The 19139-nt window shown below is 46.0% G+C and overlaps 1 protein-coding gene across 1 annotated transcript in view; it reads right to left on the bottom strand.

Moving 5' to 3' along the window:
* The window catches only part of APPBP2 (amyloid beta precursor protein binding protein 2), a 36605-nt gene that overhangs the window by 3166 nt on the left and 14300 nt on the right, over window positions 1-19139 (bottom strand). The window contains exons 2-11 of the mRNA XM_079955628.1: window positions 12711-12799; window positions 10632-10783; window positions 9864-9987; window positions 6233-6401; window positions 4038-4127; window positions 3624-3691; window positions 3439-3544; window positions 2018-2142; window positions 597-682; window positions 27-217 (exon numbers count right to left, since the gene is read on the bottom strand). Coding sequence (XP_079811754.1) covers window positions 27-217; window positions 597-682; window positions 2018-2142; window positions 3439-3544; window positions 3624-3691; window positions 4038-4127; window positions 6233-6401; window positions 9864-9987; window positions 10632-10783; window positions 12711-12799 — 1200 coding nt within the window. The remainder of the gene's footprint in view (window positions 1-26; window positions 218-596; window positions 683-2017; window positions 2143-3438; window positions 3545-3623; window positions 3692-4037; window positions 4128-6232; window positions 6402-9863; window positions 9988-10631; window positions 10784-12710; window positions 12800-19139) is intronic.

Here is a 19139-nt window from a genome sequence, read left to right as displayed (position 1 = left end):
TTTGCTCCCCGCCCCCAAATAATTACCTTAAATTTCCTCATGGACTGGTAAAGCCTGCCAAGGTTACCATAGTGTTTTGCCGTCTGCACATTGAACTCCCCAAAGGCTTTCTTGGCAAGCTGGAGCGAAGACAGGTGTAAGTCGTGGGCTTCCTGGAGTAGCCTTTGTTCTGTCTCCTTATTGTGACAGTCAATTGCAATCTCCTCCAAGATCAGTGCTTGCACAGGAAAGGGGGGAGGAAAGAGACACATTAGAAGACCCAACACCATTAAAGGCGTCAGCTAGGACTCCGAGGAAGTGAATGCTGACCTCTGCATTATCTGAAAAGTCCTTCAGCTCAACTCTAGCCCTTTCCCAACTCCAATTATTGGGCCGCTTTGAAGGTGTATGCAAAGCTCAAACACACCAGCCACTTAGAGCTCACCCTGCCTTTAGGAAGAGTGAGGCGTGGGCCTGAGGTGGAAGATGCTGGACACGGTGGAGGGAGGCACTGTTTTCCCACATATTTCCTTCCCTGCCTGTCCTTGACATTTGCTACAGTACCAGCAGTTATTTCTGCTCCCTAAGCGCCACAGCTAAAAGCAGCATGGAGGTACCTTTAACTCTTTTGGAGGAGGCAAGGAGAAGGTGGTCTTCTGGGAGAATGTGGGTTATGATGCCAATCGCACGCTCCGCATGGAATCTAAGGTCAAGAGCAAACAGGAACACATGAGGGGGAAATCTCTTGGAAAGTTACTGAGTAGTCAAGACAGAAACAGCAAGTTCCCAGAAGGGCCATCTAAATCATGCATAGAGGGCTTTGTGGGACTTGCATTAGCATATCGTGGGTTTTGGTAGACACTGGGCAGCTGTTTAGCACATGCTAAGAACACGGGGGGAGGAACAGGATGAAAAAGACTTATGTGAGAGATTCTGGTATGTTTGCAAGACATCTTGGGAAAAGGCACAACTTTCACCTTTCAACTTTCACAACTTTCACAAAGACTGCATTTGTCTGCCTGGTGGTAAGGAGATGGGAGGAAATTCTCCTCCTGGCAAGGAAGTAATTTTTTCTCTCTGTCTCCCATACTCTCTTCAAGATCATCCAACAAACCTAACTGGCAAGTTTAGGGTGGGGGGCGAAGTCTACTTTCCACAACATGTAAACGCGCAACTCAGCTCATATTTAAGAACTACATTGGCTGCCAGAGGTCACTAGGAATTCTACGTAAGCGAGAGAGAGGGGGCACCTGGAAGCATATTTTTTACTAGCCTGCTAAGAGACTAGCAGCTTCCATGTCCAAGTTAGTAGTTTATTTGCAAGGCTGTCATGACCACATTTTTAAAGTAAGGGTGGGGGACGACAACAAAATGTTGCAGTATCAAGTGCTTCTGTTCAGATTGTCCTGGTTCCCACCCAAAACTAATAAAACCAACTTTTTTGTAAGTAAATAAATGCATGCTTATTACTGCAGAGTATCAGTACCAACTCATGGAAAGAGTAGAATACAGTCCAGATACTTTTAACAAGGCCAAGGGGGAGGAACAGTAAGAAGCACAGGATCAGGTGCTCAAGATGCAGTAGTGATGGCCTCCCACTTCAATGGCATTAAAAGAGGGATTAGACAAATTCACAGAGCATAGGGCAACCAATGGCTGCTAGTCATGATGGCTATCTACTATCTCCAGTATTAGAACACTGATTTTTATTTTTATTTTAAAAAACACATTCATATACCATTTAACTGTAAATAAACCCTCAAAGTGTTTTACAGAGAATATAAAACACACGTTGACATTCCTAGCACAGCAGCCCAGGTGGCTCCAAATGTTCTCCAAACAACAACAGCAACCACAAAAAGCTTTGCCAGCAACAAAGGGAATGGACTTGACTTGCAATCTCTCCCAAGTGAGGTCTGAAGTGGTACAGGGCCAGCAAGACTATACCACATGCTTTTAAACATTTGAATATATATATTTTTTACATTACGCAAGAAGAAAACCTTTGGGTCCAAAAAAGTGTAAACAGAGTACTCACAGTGCATTGTCAAACTTCCCAGAACTGTACTGGTGAACGTAGGAAGAGTAAGCCAGGTCTTCGTGAGCTGTTGCGACATGGATGTTTTTGCCCCCAAATACTGACTGTCTGATGTCTAGCGCGGTCTGAAACAATTTGAGTGAGAGACAATATTCAAGTCAGCTAAATTAGCTAGGATCCGGAAGCTGCCATAGACATTTTTAAAAGCATGGCTTGTGTGGGACAGAAGAAGCATTATTTGAAGTAGTATCTCACACAGCTGTCGACACAAGTCGCCAAAGGGTAAAATCTAATTGGAAACATCATGATGATGATGATTTGTTAAATTTCTATACCACCCTTTATCTGAGGACCACCAGGCTTTTGCAAATGAGGCTGGGCTCGCAGGGAGCCTGAGCTGCTGCGTCCTTCTTGGGCAACTTGCATCTGGAGGGCAGCTGAGAAGGATGGGGTGGCTCAAAACACCCTGCACCCCCCCAACTGTGCCTGAGCAATGGCCCTCTCTGGTACCATATAAGTCATAAACTTATTATTTTTGTTAGAAAGATCATCTGTCTGCCTAGACATACTTTCACAAAGCCCACATCTTGGAATAAACCAGAGGGACCATATGGCCATGGGCTTCTTTGTTTGTAAATAAAATAATGTTGTGCCATAATGCAAAAAGAATGGTTTCTAGCAGTATGTCCGCCAAGTACTTTCAACTCATGGAAAATTGTTTCTAGAAGAGCAATTTGCCAGACTTTTTGAATACCAGCAATCTAAGTTGTCTAAATCAAATGTCTTCTAGAACTGTGCTAGTTGCTCTTGCTGCTGTTAATAGGTGTCAAATGAGTTCTTTATCTCTTTTTTAGATCTCTATCCACATCTACATATAGATCTAAAAGAGCCAGGTAGGGGGAGGGAGTGATGCTCGGTCTTGTTATTAAAGAAATCTCCCTAAAGATCCGCCCCCAAGAAATCTCAATTTTAGGGCACTCCCAGCAATTTCAATAATAAAACTTGTGCCCAAAAACCACGGGGAGGGATGCAAATCCCTCTTAGTTCTCCACCCACAACACTCTGGACCTCTTTTTCGGGTTTCTTACAAAGGGATACTGCTATTTTTTTCTTCTACTATTTTCATAAAATTGCCCATAAAACACTAGAGGAGATTAAGTGAATCCTCTTTTAACCGCCCCAAACTGCAAAGGTTGTTCTTCCAGGAAGATCACTACAGCTTTCCTTCTGAAGTCTGGCAGGATTAATCCGCTACCATGGGGCTACCACGCCTGCAAATTTTATCTGCTTTGGTGAGAAAAGTAAGTATGGTAACAAAACTTCACCTGCAGTAAAGAATTCTGAGCAGAAACAAACACACACATGAACAAAACCACTTAATAGAATCCCAAAGGCATCACAGACGCAGCAAAGGACCTTACCTGATAAATTGCAACCGACTGGCATATATTGTCTACGTTGAGTAAGTAAAACCCATAGTCTAGTAGGGTGTCTGAATATTTTGGGTGTTTGGCTCCAAAGTGCTCCCTGGAAGATAGGAACACAACTTAGAACCACAAAGAAGATGCAGCAGGCAATAACATTTGGAAACGGGGCATATACTCACCGTGCAAGATACACCGCATGTTTTATTAACTGTTCGGCTTTCTTAAATTCACGTTTTACAACACAAGCCTAAGCAAAGAGGAAGAGAAAGCAGGCATGAGAGATCCATGATTATGCAAAGGCATTCTTGCCTGCCTGTGGGCAGCCACTGTTCAAGAATGGCCATCGACTCTGCTAAACTGAGTGGAAAGCCTGCCCCATTAAAAAGGGGGAAGACAGAGCGATGAATTGTCAGGAAAAGCATAAAGGTCAACACGTCTGAAATGCTGCTTTTGGAATTCATTTGTTGATTTTCTCTTTTAGGGCTGATTCTTAACAATACTAGATGCTGCCCACTTCCCTCTGCAAGAAACATGGAATGGGTTCCATCCCTGCTCAGCTGCGTGCAGGCTATTTGTAGAAAAGTTAGATTTACCTTAGAAGCTTGCCGTAAAACGTCCACGACTACTTTTACTGGCAATCCAACTGAGATCTCCTTCATGGCTTCTATGCACCATTTGTAAGCCTGTGGAGCACCCAAGGATATTGTCAGGATTATTTAAGATTTTATAAAAAGCCTCAAATTTTCTATGTGCTGTGCAGAATTATTATTTTTTTCCAAATGCAAAAGCAGCTCTTGTTTGCAGGCTTACAATTTGATAGACAAAGGAAAAAAGGAAACAGGGAGGGATGATGAAACCAAGCAAATTCAGGTTCCAGTAGGGTCACTGTCAATGGTCGATGTGCCATTTGCCAAGAACCCTCAATTCAGCAGGGGATCCATTCAGAAGAGCCTCTTAGACCTGTTCCTCCTCTTCACTGGAAACCTGCTGGTTCACCCTGCCTCTCAATAACAGAAATAGCGAGCAGGAGGAGGAGCTGCCACTGTCTTCATCCTCACTGGCTCTGTCTGGCACCAATGAGGAAGCAGAAGCGGCAACAATGGCAGAGAGAAGACACACTCAGTGAGGGAAGCAGAGGGTGGAATTGAGGGCGTCAAGCCCAAGGGCTGTCCATCAAAACTGGTACTGGGTTCCAATATCACAATACATACAAACACATGACTTTATTCACTGAAGTACCACTCTGCTTTGTGAACTAAACCTCTATGGGAGATGAGACTGTAATCTTTAATGAAAATCAGAGAGAAGGCTGGGAGTGGGGAAGCAGGTGCAGAACCCCCAATGGGGCTTGCAGATTCCTTCTCCTGTCCTGACTTCCAAGCCTGGCTGTTCAAATAAAGTTTAGGAGCAGTTGCTTAGCAGGAGCCTCACTGCCCCACCACTTATCTTTCGACCTTTGGCCTCCTGGCCAAAGGGAGCTCTCAAGTCCTTAATCCAGCACCTAAGATGTTCACAAAAATCTAAACAGAGGCTCCCAAGAACTTGGCTTTCAAACTCTGAACTGCGAGAATCTGCTGTTCTAGCAAGACTATCAGCTGTTGCGATGGTGTGGCTGGGTGTCTGTCGAGGTATAAAGCTGAAGTCAAGAGCAGAGGAACAGGCAGTCCCAGGGAAAGGCACTCTGGCAAACTGCATGGAGCCAAGAATCCTGCAAGAGATCTTGGAGCCACCAATCTCTAGGGTGATGGAAGGGCCGTAGCCCAGTGGTAGAGCGTCTGCTATGCATGCAGAAAGTCCCTGTTTCAAACCCTGGCATTTCCAGGTAGAGCCAGAGCAGACTCCCTATCTGAAACGCTGGAGAGCCGCTGCCAGTCAGCGTAAGAGAATACTTAGCTAGATGGCCTGACTCAATATAGGGCAGCTACCTATGTTCCTAAATTGTTTGTTCCCAGCTGAGGATTTAAACACTATCCCAACAAAGGCTGGGAAAACACTTTGGTGCCTGCAAACTCTGGTACTTGAACCTGAGCCAAGTGCTAGCTTTAGCCAAATGCTAATTTTATTTGGCACCACCTTACCAGCTGGAATTCTGTCACCAAACCTCAGTGAAACCTGCTTTTGTCTGCCCACGCGCTGCTGCCGAGTGAACCCACAGAACACTTTGTGCTGGAAAGAATAGCTGGCCTGTTCTTACTACATAGGAAGCTGCCTTGTACCAAGTCACTGGTCCGCCTAGTTCAGCACTGTCTACACAGAAGGGTTTCAGGTGGAGGCCTCTCCTAGTTTGGCCAGAGATGCCATCAGGGATTATTATTAAATATATTCATACCCCGTCTGTCTCCCAAGTTGGGATTCAAAACAGTTTACAACATTTTAAAAACATAATTGTAAGACACAAATTAATAAAGGCAAGCTAGTTAAAAACAACAGTTAAAATACGGCAAAATACATTTTGAACTGGCATTAAAATACTGATTGCCCTGACAGCGATCAACATGGTCTGCACCTGGTTTTCAAAGGCCTATCGGAATAGGAAGGCCTCAGACAGCAAGGAAGGAGCCAGTCTAGCCTCCCTTGGGAGGGAATTCCACAATATGGGAGTAGCCACAGAAAAGGCTCTCTCATGTCACCACCAACCATGCTTCTGGTGTTGATGGGACCGAGGGAAGGTGCTCGACTGAGGATCTTAGCACCCAACTGAAGCATCTGCATACAAAAGACATGCTCTGCCACTGAGCTATTTCCCAAGCAGAGACGTTTTAGGCTGGATTCGGCGAAAGACGCTCACCTCATCGTAATGGCTCTTTGCAAAGAGCAGGGCACACAGCTCCCCATATAGAGCAGCTTTGTTGGCTTGCTGGCCGTGCTTTGCTAGCTTGTCCATGTAAGACTGTGCTAATTTGAACGTTTCTTCTCCCAGGTGGTATTTACAGTTGCCATTCCGGACGTGCAGCAACCTAGGGCAAGACACAAAAGGATCTTGAAACCTTGAACGGGAAAGTTGCTTAGTGATTCAGACTATTAAAAGGCGATTACTGGCTTTGTGATCTTGCATCCTCAAATGAAACAAGGAAGCTTCTCATCACCGTTAAATAATTTTTTAACATCCTAAGTAATTTCTTTAATGCATGCCGCCAAACCACAGGCAGGAAGATATGTTCAGAGGCAGCAGCCTGGTTCAGATGCAAGAGTGTTGCTTCGACAAACCATTGTTTACTGGGTCAAGAAGTAGTATTTCACCTATGTCTTCTTATTCCCCTCTCCTGGATGACGCAATGCAAGACCTCGGCGGTTTGTTAAACCAGCTTCCAGTGACTGGGTTGGCCTTTGGCTACAGACCAAGATAGGAAACCAATTCTAGTTTCTAGTCAGGGATTAAACCACAGTTGTCCAGTTCAGATGCAACAGGAAACTCTGGTTTAACAAACCAAAATGTTTTGCATTGTGGTGCACAATAAAAGTGTAATGAGCTCATTGTTGAGCCAGTATATCACAGAATACCAGCTGCATTTTAAAAGCATGCATTAAAAATACAGGATTGAAAAATAAAATAAAACTCATCCTTATTGGAAAAGAAAAACTGCCCCTGACCTGAATTACAGATTAAAAATATGGCATACTGCAGATGTGTCTGAGGTATTTTGCTTTCTGAAGACTAAAGGGAGGATAATACTGATGGATTTATGAGAAAGTAGATTTTGCTTGTGGCATTGTAGAACAACGAATTACAAGACGTTACACAGCTGTGTGTGTTTTATTTACTGTGAACTGCTATGATTAATGATTGGTTAATGAATTTTGTATTAATCGTATGAGTTGTACATTTTGTAATATTTTTTTTTTTTTAAAGCACATTCCTTTCCCACCTTTTTTCTGAATACACCAAAGGATTGTACTTTGGGCACATGCCTCTGGTAATCTGACCATTTAATACAGTGAGTGTGTGACACCAATAAACTGGCCAGAGATTAAGGGTTATCTTACAATGCACTGCAGCTCCATAGACATCACACGTTTAAAGCACATTCCCTCCCACCACCAAAAGAATCTTGGGAACAGCAGTTCACCCCTCACAGAACAACTCTAAGCACCCTTAATAAACTACAGTTTCCAGGATTCTTTGAAGGGAAGAATGTGCTTTAAATGACTTTCCAGTGTTTGCTGAAGACTTTGCTTTGCTGTCAGGCTTATGCAGACAAGAAAAATATGTTTCATAGTAAGTCAGCTGGTGGTCATTTTTTGTATTGTTCTTAATGTATTTTTAATTGTTGTAAACTTCTTTGAATTTTTAAAATGAAATTCCAGTATAGAAATATTTTTTATAAAACAATAAAGAGATAAAACCTATGGTGTGTACACAGCCTGCATGTGACTGAAAGCACTGGAAGGAGTGCCGCCACAATCACCCTCCTGTTCAAATAGCCTCCCCTCACCCACTTTAAGATGCCTCCCAGGAGAGGGGGGGGGGCTCTTGGCTTTTAGACAACCTGGACATGTCTGCTCCAGAGCAACCAAAGAAGCTTCTCCCCATGACAGAGCAGGCAAAAAGGCAAAAGTTTTTTTGGGGGGGAGGGGGAGTGGTAAGATATCTGAAAGTTCATTCCCGCCATAGATCTCAATTCCCAGCAAGTGAATGTTACTCTGTTTAATCCAAAGGTAAAGGGACCCCTGACCATTAGGTCCAGTCGTGGCCGACTCTGGGGTTGCGGCGCTCATCTCGCTTTATTGGCCGAGGGAGCTGGCGTACAGCTTCCGGGTCATGTGGCCAACATGACTAAGTCGCTTCTGGCGAACCAGAGCAGCGCACGGAAACGCTGTTTACCTTCCCGCCGGAGCGGTACCTATTTATCTACTTGCACTTCGTGCTTTTGAACTGCTAGGTTGGCAGGAGCAGGGACCGAGCAACGGGAGCTCACCCCGTCACGGGGATTCGAACCGCTGACCTTCTGATCGGCAAGCCCTAGGCTCTGTGGTTTAACCCACAGCGCCACCTGCGTCCCTAGTAATTTATTAGGGAAAGCCTAAAAGTGGATATAAAGCATTCAACGAAGCCCTCAGCAGGTGAGTGTGTTCTTGCAAGGACGACTAGGAATAATTCCAAACAGCCGTCTTGTAGTGTAATGCTATTAATGTATTGAGTTGCACATATTAATAAAACAGGAATAGGGTCTGTCTCCTCTTCCAGCCTTTTTTTTTTTAAAAAACCGACAAAGTCCTCTGCCAGTTCTGCAGTACAAGGATCTGCAGGAAACCACAGCTAAGCATTAAGTCAGCACAATCTCCCAAGAGTCAATAACAAGCAGGCGGAGGACGAGGGGGACAGCAGTGACCTGGCTCTCCAGGGAGGAAATGTCACCTTGTTTGCACATCAGCGGCACACCGCAAGATTGATTGAGACCATGGCCCTGAACATGCAGTCCGTACTTCCCAGGCCTCGGATTTATTTATTTTTTAAACAAGTGCAGACTAGGTAACAAAGAGGTCCTTGGGACAGTGGAGGAAGAACAGGTTCCTTACCTGTAAGTGTGGTTCTCTGAATGGGGAATCATGGGGTGCAGTCACACCCACGGGGCTGCAAATGACCCCAAAGAACCATCACCACGAGCTTTGTATTGTAAGGCTTCCAGCTACGGATAGTCTCACTTGCCCCTTGTCAGCCACTAGTTTTATGGAAGAGCAACTCTGGGAATAGGGAGGGCGAGTGATCGGCTAACCGTACACACTCACAGATGCACGTCATCTCCCAAGATTGCTTGCCGATGAATCCCACTCCAGCAGCCATTGCGCAGGACTGGCTGGAAACCCTGGGGAGGTCCAATTTGGGTCTCCGGAGGGCAATCCCAGAAGAATGTAAGGAGAGCTCTGCTGGCTCAGATAAGCGGCCCACCTGGTCCAATGCTTTTTCCTTACATTGGCCAAGCAGGTGCCCATGGGAAGCTGAACCTGAGTTCAGCAGCACTCTCCCTCCTTGCGATTCCCAGCAACTCATATCCACAGGCATACTTTCTCCAACTGTAGAAAGTAGAACATAGCCATCGCTGCAGGAGTCACTGACTGCTCTGGAATTTGTTTGGCCCCTTTTAAAGCCATCTAAGCCATGGAGCAGAAATGTATGTGCTTTAAAGTGCAGGATGAAGCAGAAACACAGACCATGGCAACCAGAGGGAAGGACAGAAAGCAAAAGGTGTGCTAACCTGCCTGACCCCTGCACTAGCTGTTCTCTGTCCCGTGAGAGTCACTGTTGCTGGGGACGGATAGGCACTAGGAAAGGCCTCCACTATCTACACAGGTGGCCTCCATGAACAGCAGCCCATTAACTAGTCATCATGGCCACTTCATAATTTACTCGCGTTAAGCACAGACGCACCTTGCAGCACGAGCATCTCACCCCTTTGCTAAAAAATAGGGACAGGGCTTACCTCACGCAACACTCGACCGCACGAAACCAGTGGAGCATCTCGTCGTGAAGTGTACATAACTGAAGGCAGGAGAGGAAGACCTTCTCAGCATCGCTGTACCAGCCGGCGTCCGAGAGGAAGCCTCCTACAAAGGCAATGGACATGGACAAGGTGTTGTGCAACCAGGGTGCCATTACCATAGACAAGGGCCCATGCTTTCTTTATCTACTATTGTTAGCAGTTGGGCAATTCTCTGGATCCAAGCCATGCAGTATTGACTTTCTTTTGAAGAAAGGAATTGAGCAATTTATTTACTTTCTCTCCCCTCCCCCCAGCAGTTTTTTTTTCTCTTTCAAACTTGGGTCCCCAGCTGTTGTTGGACTACAACTCCCATCATCACTGGTGATGTTAGCTAGGAGTGATGGGAGTTGTAGTCCAACAACAGCTGGGGACCCAAGTTTGAGAAACAAGTGTTCTATAGGCTGCTCCCCTTCTCGCTTCACTCGCCAACACTGCCTACTCCTTACCCCTCTGAACCTCCACTCGCTGGCTTAGGCCAGGTCCCCGTTTGCCTCCATCTCTGGTTCCCTCTTCCTCGCCCAGTTTATGGTCATGCTGTACTTTGCAGTACTGCCTTTCAGCAGCCATGCGAACTGCAGCATGACGACATCCTTAGTAAAATATGTAATAGGAGAGAAAGAAAATCTTATTTCAGTTTCTTCTTCATGTGCGTCTTACTGAGTTCCAAGCAAGCAAGATAGATTAATATCCTATTTCACCCACAGTTACCTAAGACAAATCCAATCTGGATAGCTTTTTCTTTTACAGTAGCATCTGATTCTGCTATGTAGGAACACCTCCTGCTGAATGAATAGGCCAACACAGATGCCACCTTTACTCCATGGTCCATCAATGCCTGAAAACAGTGATGAAGTAGATGTCTGAAAGGGAAACAGAAGGAAGAGGGTGAAGTTAAAAATGTTTTACCTCCTTCCAACAAACACTTTGTGCCTGCAGTCCAAAGGTGTGCTTACTGGGGATAAGCTCCAATGAGTTTAAGGGGCTTGTTCCTTGGGAACTGCAATGTGAGTTTCTGTTTTAACCAACAGGCACTGAACAATCAAGCCATTTACTAAAGCAGTGGTTTTCAACCAGTGTGCTGTAGCACCCTGGGGTGCCGTGAATGATGGTCAGGGGTGCTGTGGGCAACACAGGCCTCTGACCCTCTTTCCTTCCCTCCTTTCTCTGATGCCCTCGCGTCTCTGCCTCCCAAAGGCTTGCACAGCTGTTTGACGGGGCAGTTCAGAGGCCAGGGACAGCAGCAGTAGCTGCCCGGAGTACTCCTAAGGAGAGGGGAGAGGGGAGGAGGCTGAGGGAACACTCCACAAAGGAGGGTGTTTGAAAAAGGGTGAGAGGCTTCCAGCTCTGCAGGCAAGGGGTGACATAACTGGGCTCCTGAGCCCCACAGGGGTGCCTCAGAAAGAATGTAGTTGGTTAAGGGAGCCATGGACTCAAAAAGGTTGAAAAACTCTGTACTAAAAAATAAAGAGACCACAAATTACAATCTGGTTAAGCCCTGCCCTCCTTGTATCCTTGGGTGGTATCCAATGCTAGTCCTACTCAGAGCAGACCCACCAAAGTTAATAGGTATGACTAACTTACAGTCATTTCAATGGTAGGACTTAGTTGGATACAACACCTTCTCTCTTTGCCATAATACAGGAACTCAGAAAAGCTTAACATTCATCTACGATTAGCACGTACACACTCAAACACAAACAGCTGCCGCATTTTACAGCACAGAACAGATTTATGCTGTGTCCTTGAGATGGGGTGGGGTAGAAGACCCCCCCCCAAAACCCTGCAATTTTCACAAAAAAATCCAAAATGCCACCTCCAGCCCAGATTTGCAAAAACAGGAAGCAATCCATCATCCGGAATTCCTGCTACAGCCAATATCAGCCACATGAATTACGCGAGCACCACAAGGTTGAGAGCTCTTAATCAATCAAACTTCCACCACCCCGACACAAAAGCAGCTGCCGGAGCCTGTTAACAGGGCTGTTAAGCAGAAGAACAAAAACATGCTTTGGGGAGAATTTTGCTTTTCTTCCCCCCACCCCCACAAACCTTTCCTTGCCCACAGTAGCAGAGGATACCAAATCCAGTTAGAGAAAGCTTCTTTAGTTTGGTTTATTTGTGGTTGCCTGTGATTCCCTTCCTCTCTCCTATGTTCTCTGACATACATAGAGAACTTGGGAGAGTTGTGTCTGTGTCTTCTTTTGTGTTTAAATTTTGTTCTGGACTCAAGACAGGAAAGCTCAAAAGAGAACACACATAGAAGAGGAAAGGCTCATTAGTAGATTCTGACCATTGCCTGCCTAGAACCAGGGAGATGTCACCCCCTCTGTCTTAAAGTAAGCTTTAAAGAAAGCTTCTACTGTAGATACATTTACCTATGGGTTCTGCTAAACCCAATGGTGCTTACATTTATTAGGATTACACTATATGGCATATTTGTGATAAACCTCTAGGTTAAAATCTTTACAAAGCTATGTCTTTTAAGTCAGAACATGACTACTGTATTTACATGCTGGTAGCCAAGCTAACCAATAGGAAGTCATGGTTGAAAGCAGCTGCAAAACACAAATTTATTGGGCAGGGCACTTTATGCAGAAGGGTGGGTGCTATCCAGTCACATTCTAAGCACTAAGCACCCACTGATTCTGACCAGAGAGTTAAGCACTGAAACTGGTGGGGCTCAAAAACGCTCAGTGGCGATTGGGCTGCATCCAGTTATGTTTTATAGGGGGAAACGTTCATCTTGCAAAGTGAGAGGAGCTGCCATTTTTGTAAGCACTGACTTACCTTTTATCTAAAGCTCGAAGCACCTTTGCAAAAACTTCCAGTTCGCAGAATTCACTACCCAGCTGGCATAGTCGGCCTTGTTGGTAAAGCTGCAGGAAGAGGGAGAAAAGAGTTTTATGAGTTGTACTGAGGGACATAAATATCAAGCCAGGAGTGTGGCACACTGTTTGTTCTAGCTCAGGGCATGGCTGCTTTCCGCTGATGAACAGGGTCACAAAACATTGCTCCTCACACAAAATCAGGCTACTTGGTACACCTAATGACCAGTGGTGTATTTTTATGGTGTCTACCACCCTGGGCAGAAGTGGTACCGGTGTATCCTCCCAGGAACTTGTTCATGCGCAACCTCAAGAGAGCACACAAGCACCAAATTCCTTCCTCTTTGCATGTGTGTTGGGGATACCTTGACTCAACTTTGGAGTGCAAGTCCCAAAGGCCTCACAATCCCATGTGGTCGTGTGCTCTTTCTCTCCATCCGCTGCCCGCCTCCTTCCTCAGGTGTGGTTTTGGAAGCAGTAGTGGCGGCAGCAGCAGCAGCAGCAGCAGGGCAAAGCCTCTCCTGTCAAAGAACTAGGCATGCGACCCGCCTTGCACCCTGGGGTGGTCACTGCAGGTGGTATGCACATGGCAATAGAGAGCGATACAAATGCCACCTTCTCAGCTTTGCTGCCCTAGGCAACTGCTCCATTTGCCCTCCCATAAACATGTATCTGCTCATGGTTTAAGCTCAACCTAGCAAGTTATCTGTCTGGTCCCATCCACTTTGCCAGCTGTGATGGTATCGCTGGGCCACAAGGGGCAAAGTTAGATGGCAAGGGCAGTGAGTTGCATAGCTTTGCTTGCCAGAATTAATCACAAGGAGGAGAGGAAGGAACCTACAAGATAAAAAAAGCTTTCTGGATTGTAGAGTATTTGTTCTTTGTAACACTCATGTGAGCCATCAGGCTTTGACAGCTTTTTTCGCTTCGCTTTGCCAAGTAAAGTGCATTACTTCCACACACACACACCCCTCAGTACACAGAGGATAAGCCAGCAAAATTTTGTTTACTACGTTGCATGTTTTTCTGAAGTCCAGCAGTCTGCCCCATTCTCTGGGGACTGAAGCTACTAGAAAAAGCACTGTTGTAAAAAATGTCTACATCAGGAAAATATTGTTTAAGGGCTTTCTTTTTTTTAAAGGACTGCGTTTTGTTAGTACAGTGGTACCTCGGGTTAAGTACTTAATTCGTTCCGGAGGTCCGTTCTTAACCTGAAACTGTTCTTGACCTGAAGCACCACTTTAGCTAATGGGGCCTCCCACTGCCACCGTGCCGCTGCTGCACAATTTCTGTTCTCGTCCTGAAGCAAAGTTCTTAACCCAAGGTACTATTTCTGAGTTAGCGGAGTCTGTAACCTGAAGTGTATGTAACCTGAAGCGTATGTAACCCGAGGTACCACTGTATAAGTGCAGCTTGCTAAGTCAGAGCATGGGTTCACTGAACTCTTGTATTGCCTACATTGACCAGCAGAAGCATATCAGATTTTCAGACGGAATTTTTTGACAGCCTTATGTGGAGGTTCTGGAGATTGAACCTGGAACAAACTGCATGCAAAGCAGGTACTCTACCACTCAGCTATGGTCTCTCCCCTGTGGCTATAGGAAGCTGGCTTATACTAGCTCAGGTCCATCCAGCCCAGTGCTGTCTACTTTGACTGGCAGCAATTCTTCCAAGATCTCTGGTTGGGAAGGGTCTCTGTTATCAGCTGCTACTGGACCCATATTTAAACAGAGACAACCAAGGATTGAACCTGGGACCTTCTGCATGCAAAGCATTTGCTCTACCATCCCGTCCCAGGAAGTCAGGCTTGTAAATAGTCCAGTATTGACTTGCCCATGGCAAAAAAGAACTGCTTCCAGGCAATAGGGAAAGAAAGCTTGTTCAGGCATCAAGCCAAATCATGCTTTGTGCTAACAAGGGTTTAAACATCTGCCCTTCTATAGTGATAGACTGACAATTCAGACATCACACCAAAGTGACCAAACCATGGCTTTCAAACTATGGTTTCAGATTCTGGTTTGCCAGCCAATTGCAAACGGTGGTTTGTCACTTCACAGAGACAGCAGAAAGCCACAGTTAGGCTTCCTTAACCATGATATGGCTCAATTTATTATAAACTGAACCCAGAGAGGTTTCTTTCCCCCACTTCCTTTCTGTGTTGTCATGCCACAAATGACTTACATCGACCATGTCTGTAGGGTACTTAAAAACAACAATATCAGTGTACGAGCCAGTAGCTTTTAATAGACATTGGCAAGACTGTTTCACTATGCTTCTATGTCAGGGGTCACCAGCAAAACTGGAGAAACTTGCCAAAGGCATGATACACACACACTGCAACCAAGCATTCAGAACAAACTATTTCAAAGGCAACAAGAAAAACTTTTAAGCTTACTTTCTGCAGGGGGAAGAATCCTGGGGATGCCAGGGAAGACCCTCGGAGGCATGTGGGCACCACACTGGCAACCCCATGCTCTGACGGGTTGGCAACGTGCAGCCCATGGGCCAGATGCAGCCCATGAAGCTGCTCGTGAACCGAGCCGCCCGCTTGGCAAGTTCCCCACATGCTGCGCTAAACCGGCATGGGGACTTGCTGAGCGGAAATTGCGTCCTGCACACATGCAGATACTAGAAATTGCATCTGCGCATGTCCAGACACCGAAAATCGCTTCTGTGCAGGGGCGATTTTCGGCGTCTGGGCATGCGCAGAAGCAATTTCCGGTGCCGCGGACATGCGCAGACGCGATATCCGGCGTTGCACTGCGCCAGTCCAGCCCACACACGATCTCCATGGGAGTGATCTGGCCCATTGCCGGTAAACCCTGCTGACCCCTGCTCTATGACATCCTCTTCTCAGGCCCCTGTGGGGGCAGTGTGATGATGCACCTCTCTTTGGGGTGCGCGGGGGGGGGGGAGACCAGGGGTGGTAGCTGCGGCTGCCCAGAGGACTCCCAAGGAGAGGGGAGAGGAGAGGAGGCTGAGGGAACACTCCACAAGGGAGGGTGTTCGAAAAAGGGTGAGAGGCTGCCAGCTCTGCAGGCAAGGGGGGACATAACTGGGCTCCTGAGCCCCGATGGGGTGCCGCAGAGAGAATGTAGTTGGTCAAGGGAGCACTGGACTCAAAAAAGTGAAAACCTCTGCTCTTTGTTGTACAGTCATACCTCAGGTTACAGGTGCTTCAGGCAGCGTTTTCTCGGGTTGTGGGCCGCCGAAACCCGTAAGTACTGAACGGGTTACTTACGGGTTTTGGCGGTCGCACATCCCGCACGGATCATGTTCGCAACCCAAGCGTCCACTGTAATCCTCAGGGTATTCCATTTTACTTTACAGAAATTGTGTTGCAAATACTCCAGCATGTGCACTTTCTATGTACAACAACCTTGGGGGAAATGAGATTTCCAAGCATCTTTACTGCTGGTGTGAATTGCTAGAAGCTGTGCTTGATTATTCAGTGACCATGCATGACAAGTGCTTCAAAGAGCCTATCACCTATTTAAGCTCCCCAAGAAGTGGCAAACTTTGATCCAGACTGCCAACCTAACTGGTTGGCTGCCAAACATTTATATGGAAGGGAATTCCCACAAAGGCTGTTGAACTCTAGGAAGTTTTGAGAGCTTGTTTACATAGATCCACAGCAGGTTTTTTTTTTTTAGAAAACAAAACTCTTTTTCTAGCCCGCAAAGGATGGGAGAAAACATAATGAGGATGCAACACAGCTAAAGCTTAAAATGTCTGCAGTTCTTAGGAATATAGGTCAAAGCGAAGTATGTTCAAGGATGCAGTTTTATGAAAGATTCTATACTGGCAGTTTACTTAAAAAATAATAATAATATGAAAGCATAATAAATCAATAAAGTAATTCTTATATACTGCATAAGTAGCACAATTACCTCATTAGCCACTAAAATCCTAGTGAAATATGTTTTCTAAAAAACAACAACAAAAAACAGATGCCTGAAACAATACTAAGTTGGGGCGAGACACATCTCAGCGGTGCAGTCATACCACAGATGTGGAGCCACCACTGAAAAGGATCTTCCAAGGGCACCTGAACCACACAACTCAGTTAACCTAGGGACCACCAGGACTGCCTTTTCCATTGATCATAATGTGCCGGCAGGTTGATAAGGAGACTTTATGCACATTTACTTGAGAGAAAATCCCATTGTTCTCAATGGCCCAATGTAAACATGTTTCCAATCTCCTAAAATCTGGCATACACAGTGGCTTTGTAGACACTTTCCCAAGGTTTCCTTTAGTGTAGGGTAGTGTTGTGGGCAGGGACGCAGGTGGCGCTGTGGGTTAAAGCCTCAGCGCCTAGGGCTTGCCGATCGAAAGGTCGGCGGTTCGAATCCCTGCGGCGGGGTGCGCTCCCGCTGCTCGGTCCCAGCGCCTGCCAACCTAGCAGTTCGAAAGCACCTCCGGGTGCAAGTAGATAAATAGGGACCGCTTACCAGCGGGAAGGTAAACGGCGTTTCCGTGTGTGGCTCTGGCTCTGGCTCTGGCCAGAGCAGCGATGTCACGCTGGCCACGTGACCCGGAAGTGTCTCCGGACAGCGCTGGCCCCTGGCCTCTTAAGTGAGATGGGCGCACAACCCCAGAGTCTGTCAAGACTGGCCCGTACGGGCAGGGGTACCTTTACCTTTACTTTAGTGTTGTGGGCATGCTGGCACTAATGCTACCCAGAATTGCCTCCTAACTATGGCTTGCAAAGCTACCTCAAAGCATGGTCTCACATAGGGTTAAAAAGGTTATCACCAATATATGAATGATTCTACACTAGGGTTAATACAAACTATGGGGGGAGGGAACTTTTGCATGAGATGGAGCCTGTGAGTCCACATCTATATTCCTGATCCCCTAGCTTCTTTGGACTAACTGAATGTATCACACCAAATAATATGAGTGAACTTGATGAAACACATTGAGCAATCGCAATGGCTTTAATACACTAGATACCTGACAGCAACTATGATATATACGTATAAGCTGTAACACAGTACAAAACTCCGGGTTGCTTGTTTACTAGGTCTAAAGACTCTTCTTTTTCCCCCCAAAGAGGAAGCAGAAAGGCTTCTCGACTCATAATTTGCCAGTTTCACCCACAAGGATTAAGCTGTTTTGGAAGGCTGCCTTGGTCTTTATTAACCTTATCAGAAATTCTGACAGCTTGGCATATCACTGCTAATCTCTTTCCTTAAATACCAACAAACATGTTTAAACGGAATGTATCTGTGGCAGGATTTCAACGATATATACCCAAATGGTGTGAAAAATCGAGTGATTTGATGTGGTGGTGGGGAGGAGGATATTTGAAAGTTAATGCAAAGATGTAATTGAATGATCTGTTTTCTTTGAAAAGCTCCGTTCCAGTTGTGTTCTGGGGAATCCTCAGGTTCCTTAGGAAGTAATTTTGGGCCTCCTCAAATATGAAAGTGGCAAACAAATGTCTCTGAAAAGATAAGCTTTCCCATCACCTCTGAACTTCTTAAATATGAATTTGTTCTGGGACACACAGATGTTCTCTTAAGTCCGACGAGATCGGGCGTGCTCAGGGTAGTATGGCCGTAGACTAAGTTACCACCTTTTCCTGAATAAACCTGCCTGGATGCTGAGATCTTCTTCAGGGAGCTGTTCTCGTTCTCCCTCCTTATCTTTGCCATTCAATGCTGAATTAGATAAGGACCGGCAACAGGGGTCCTTATCCTTGTGCCCCCTGCCCTAACTCTAGAACACCCTCCTCCAGGGAGGCTTGGCACTAACTTTTCAGTGGTAGGCAAAGGTCTGCAACTTTTAGATGCACAGTTTTGTGTATTGTTTTAAATAGGATACAGGTGACCCCCCACTTACATGGGGGTTACATTCCAGAGGACCGCACACACCAAGTGAAATCGTGTAAATTGGGAAGCACCCTCTAGACACCCTTTCTGCCCCTCTTTCTTCAATCCATACTGTATCCCAAAATATCCACAACTAGAATGGAAGCTCTGGGGCTGGCAGGAGGCTAGAGGACACATGGGAAAGCAGCTGCTGTTGCACTATCCCACACACCAGCTGTTAAGCAGGGAGGCTGAGCATCCCAAACAAAGCCCCACCGCACCTCCACCCTCTTCAGAACTTCTTCGGGATCCACGGAGGGTCTCCTTGTGAGCCACAAGGACTTTCCAGCTCTCTCCCGCCATTTCTGGATATGAATTGAATTACCGTATTTTTTGCTCTATAAGACTCACTTTTTCCCCTCCTAAAAAGTAAGGGGAAATGTGTGTGCGTCTTATGGAGTGAATGCAGGCTGCGCAGCTATCCCAGAAGCCAGAACATCAAGAGGGATCGCTGCTTTCACTGCACAGCAATCCCTCTTGCTGTTCTGGCTTCTGAGATTCAGAATATTTTT

The sequence above is a fragment of the Podarcis cretensis genome (genome assembly GCF_951804945.1).
Source record: "Podarcis cretensis genome assembly, chromosome: 15".
Taxonomy (NCBI): domain Eukaryota; kingdom Metazoa; phylum Chordata; class Lepidosauria; order Squamata; family Lacertidae; genus Podarcis; species Podarcis cretensis.
This window is presented reverse-complemented; position numbering and strand designations above follow the sequence as displayed.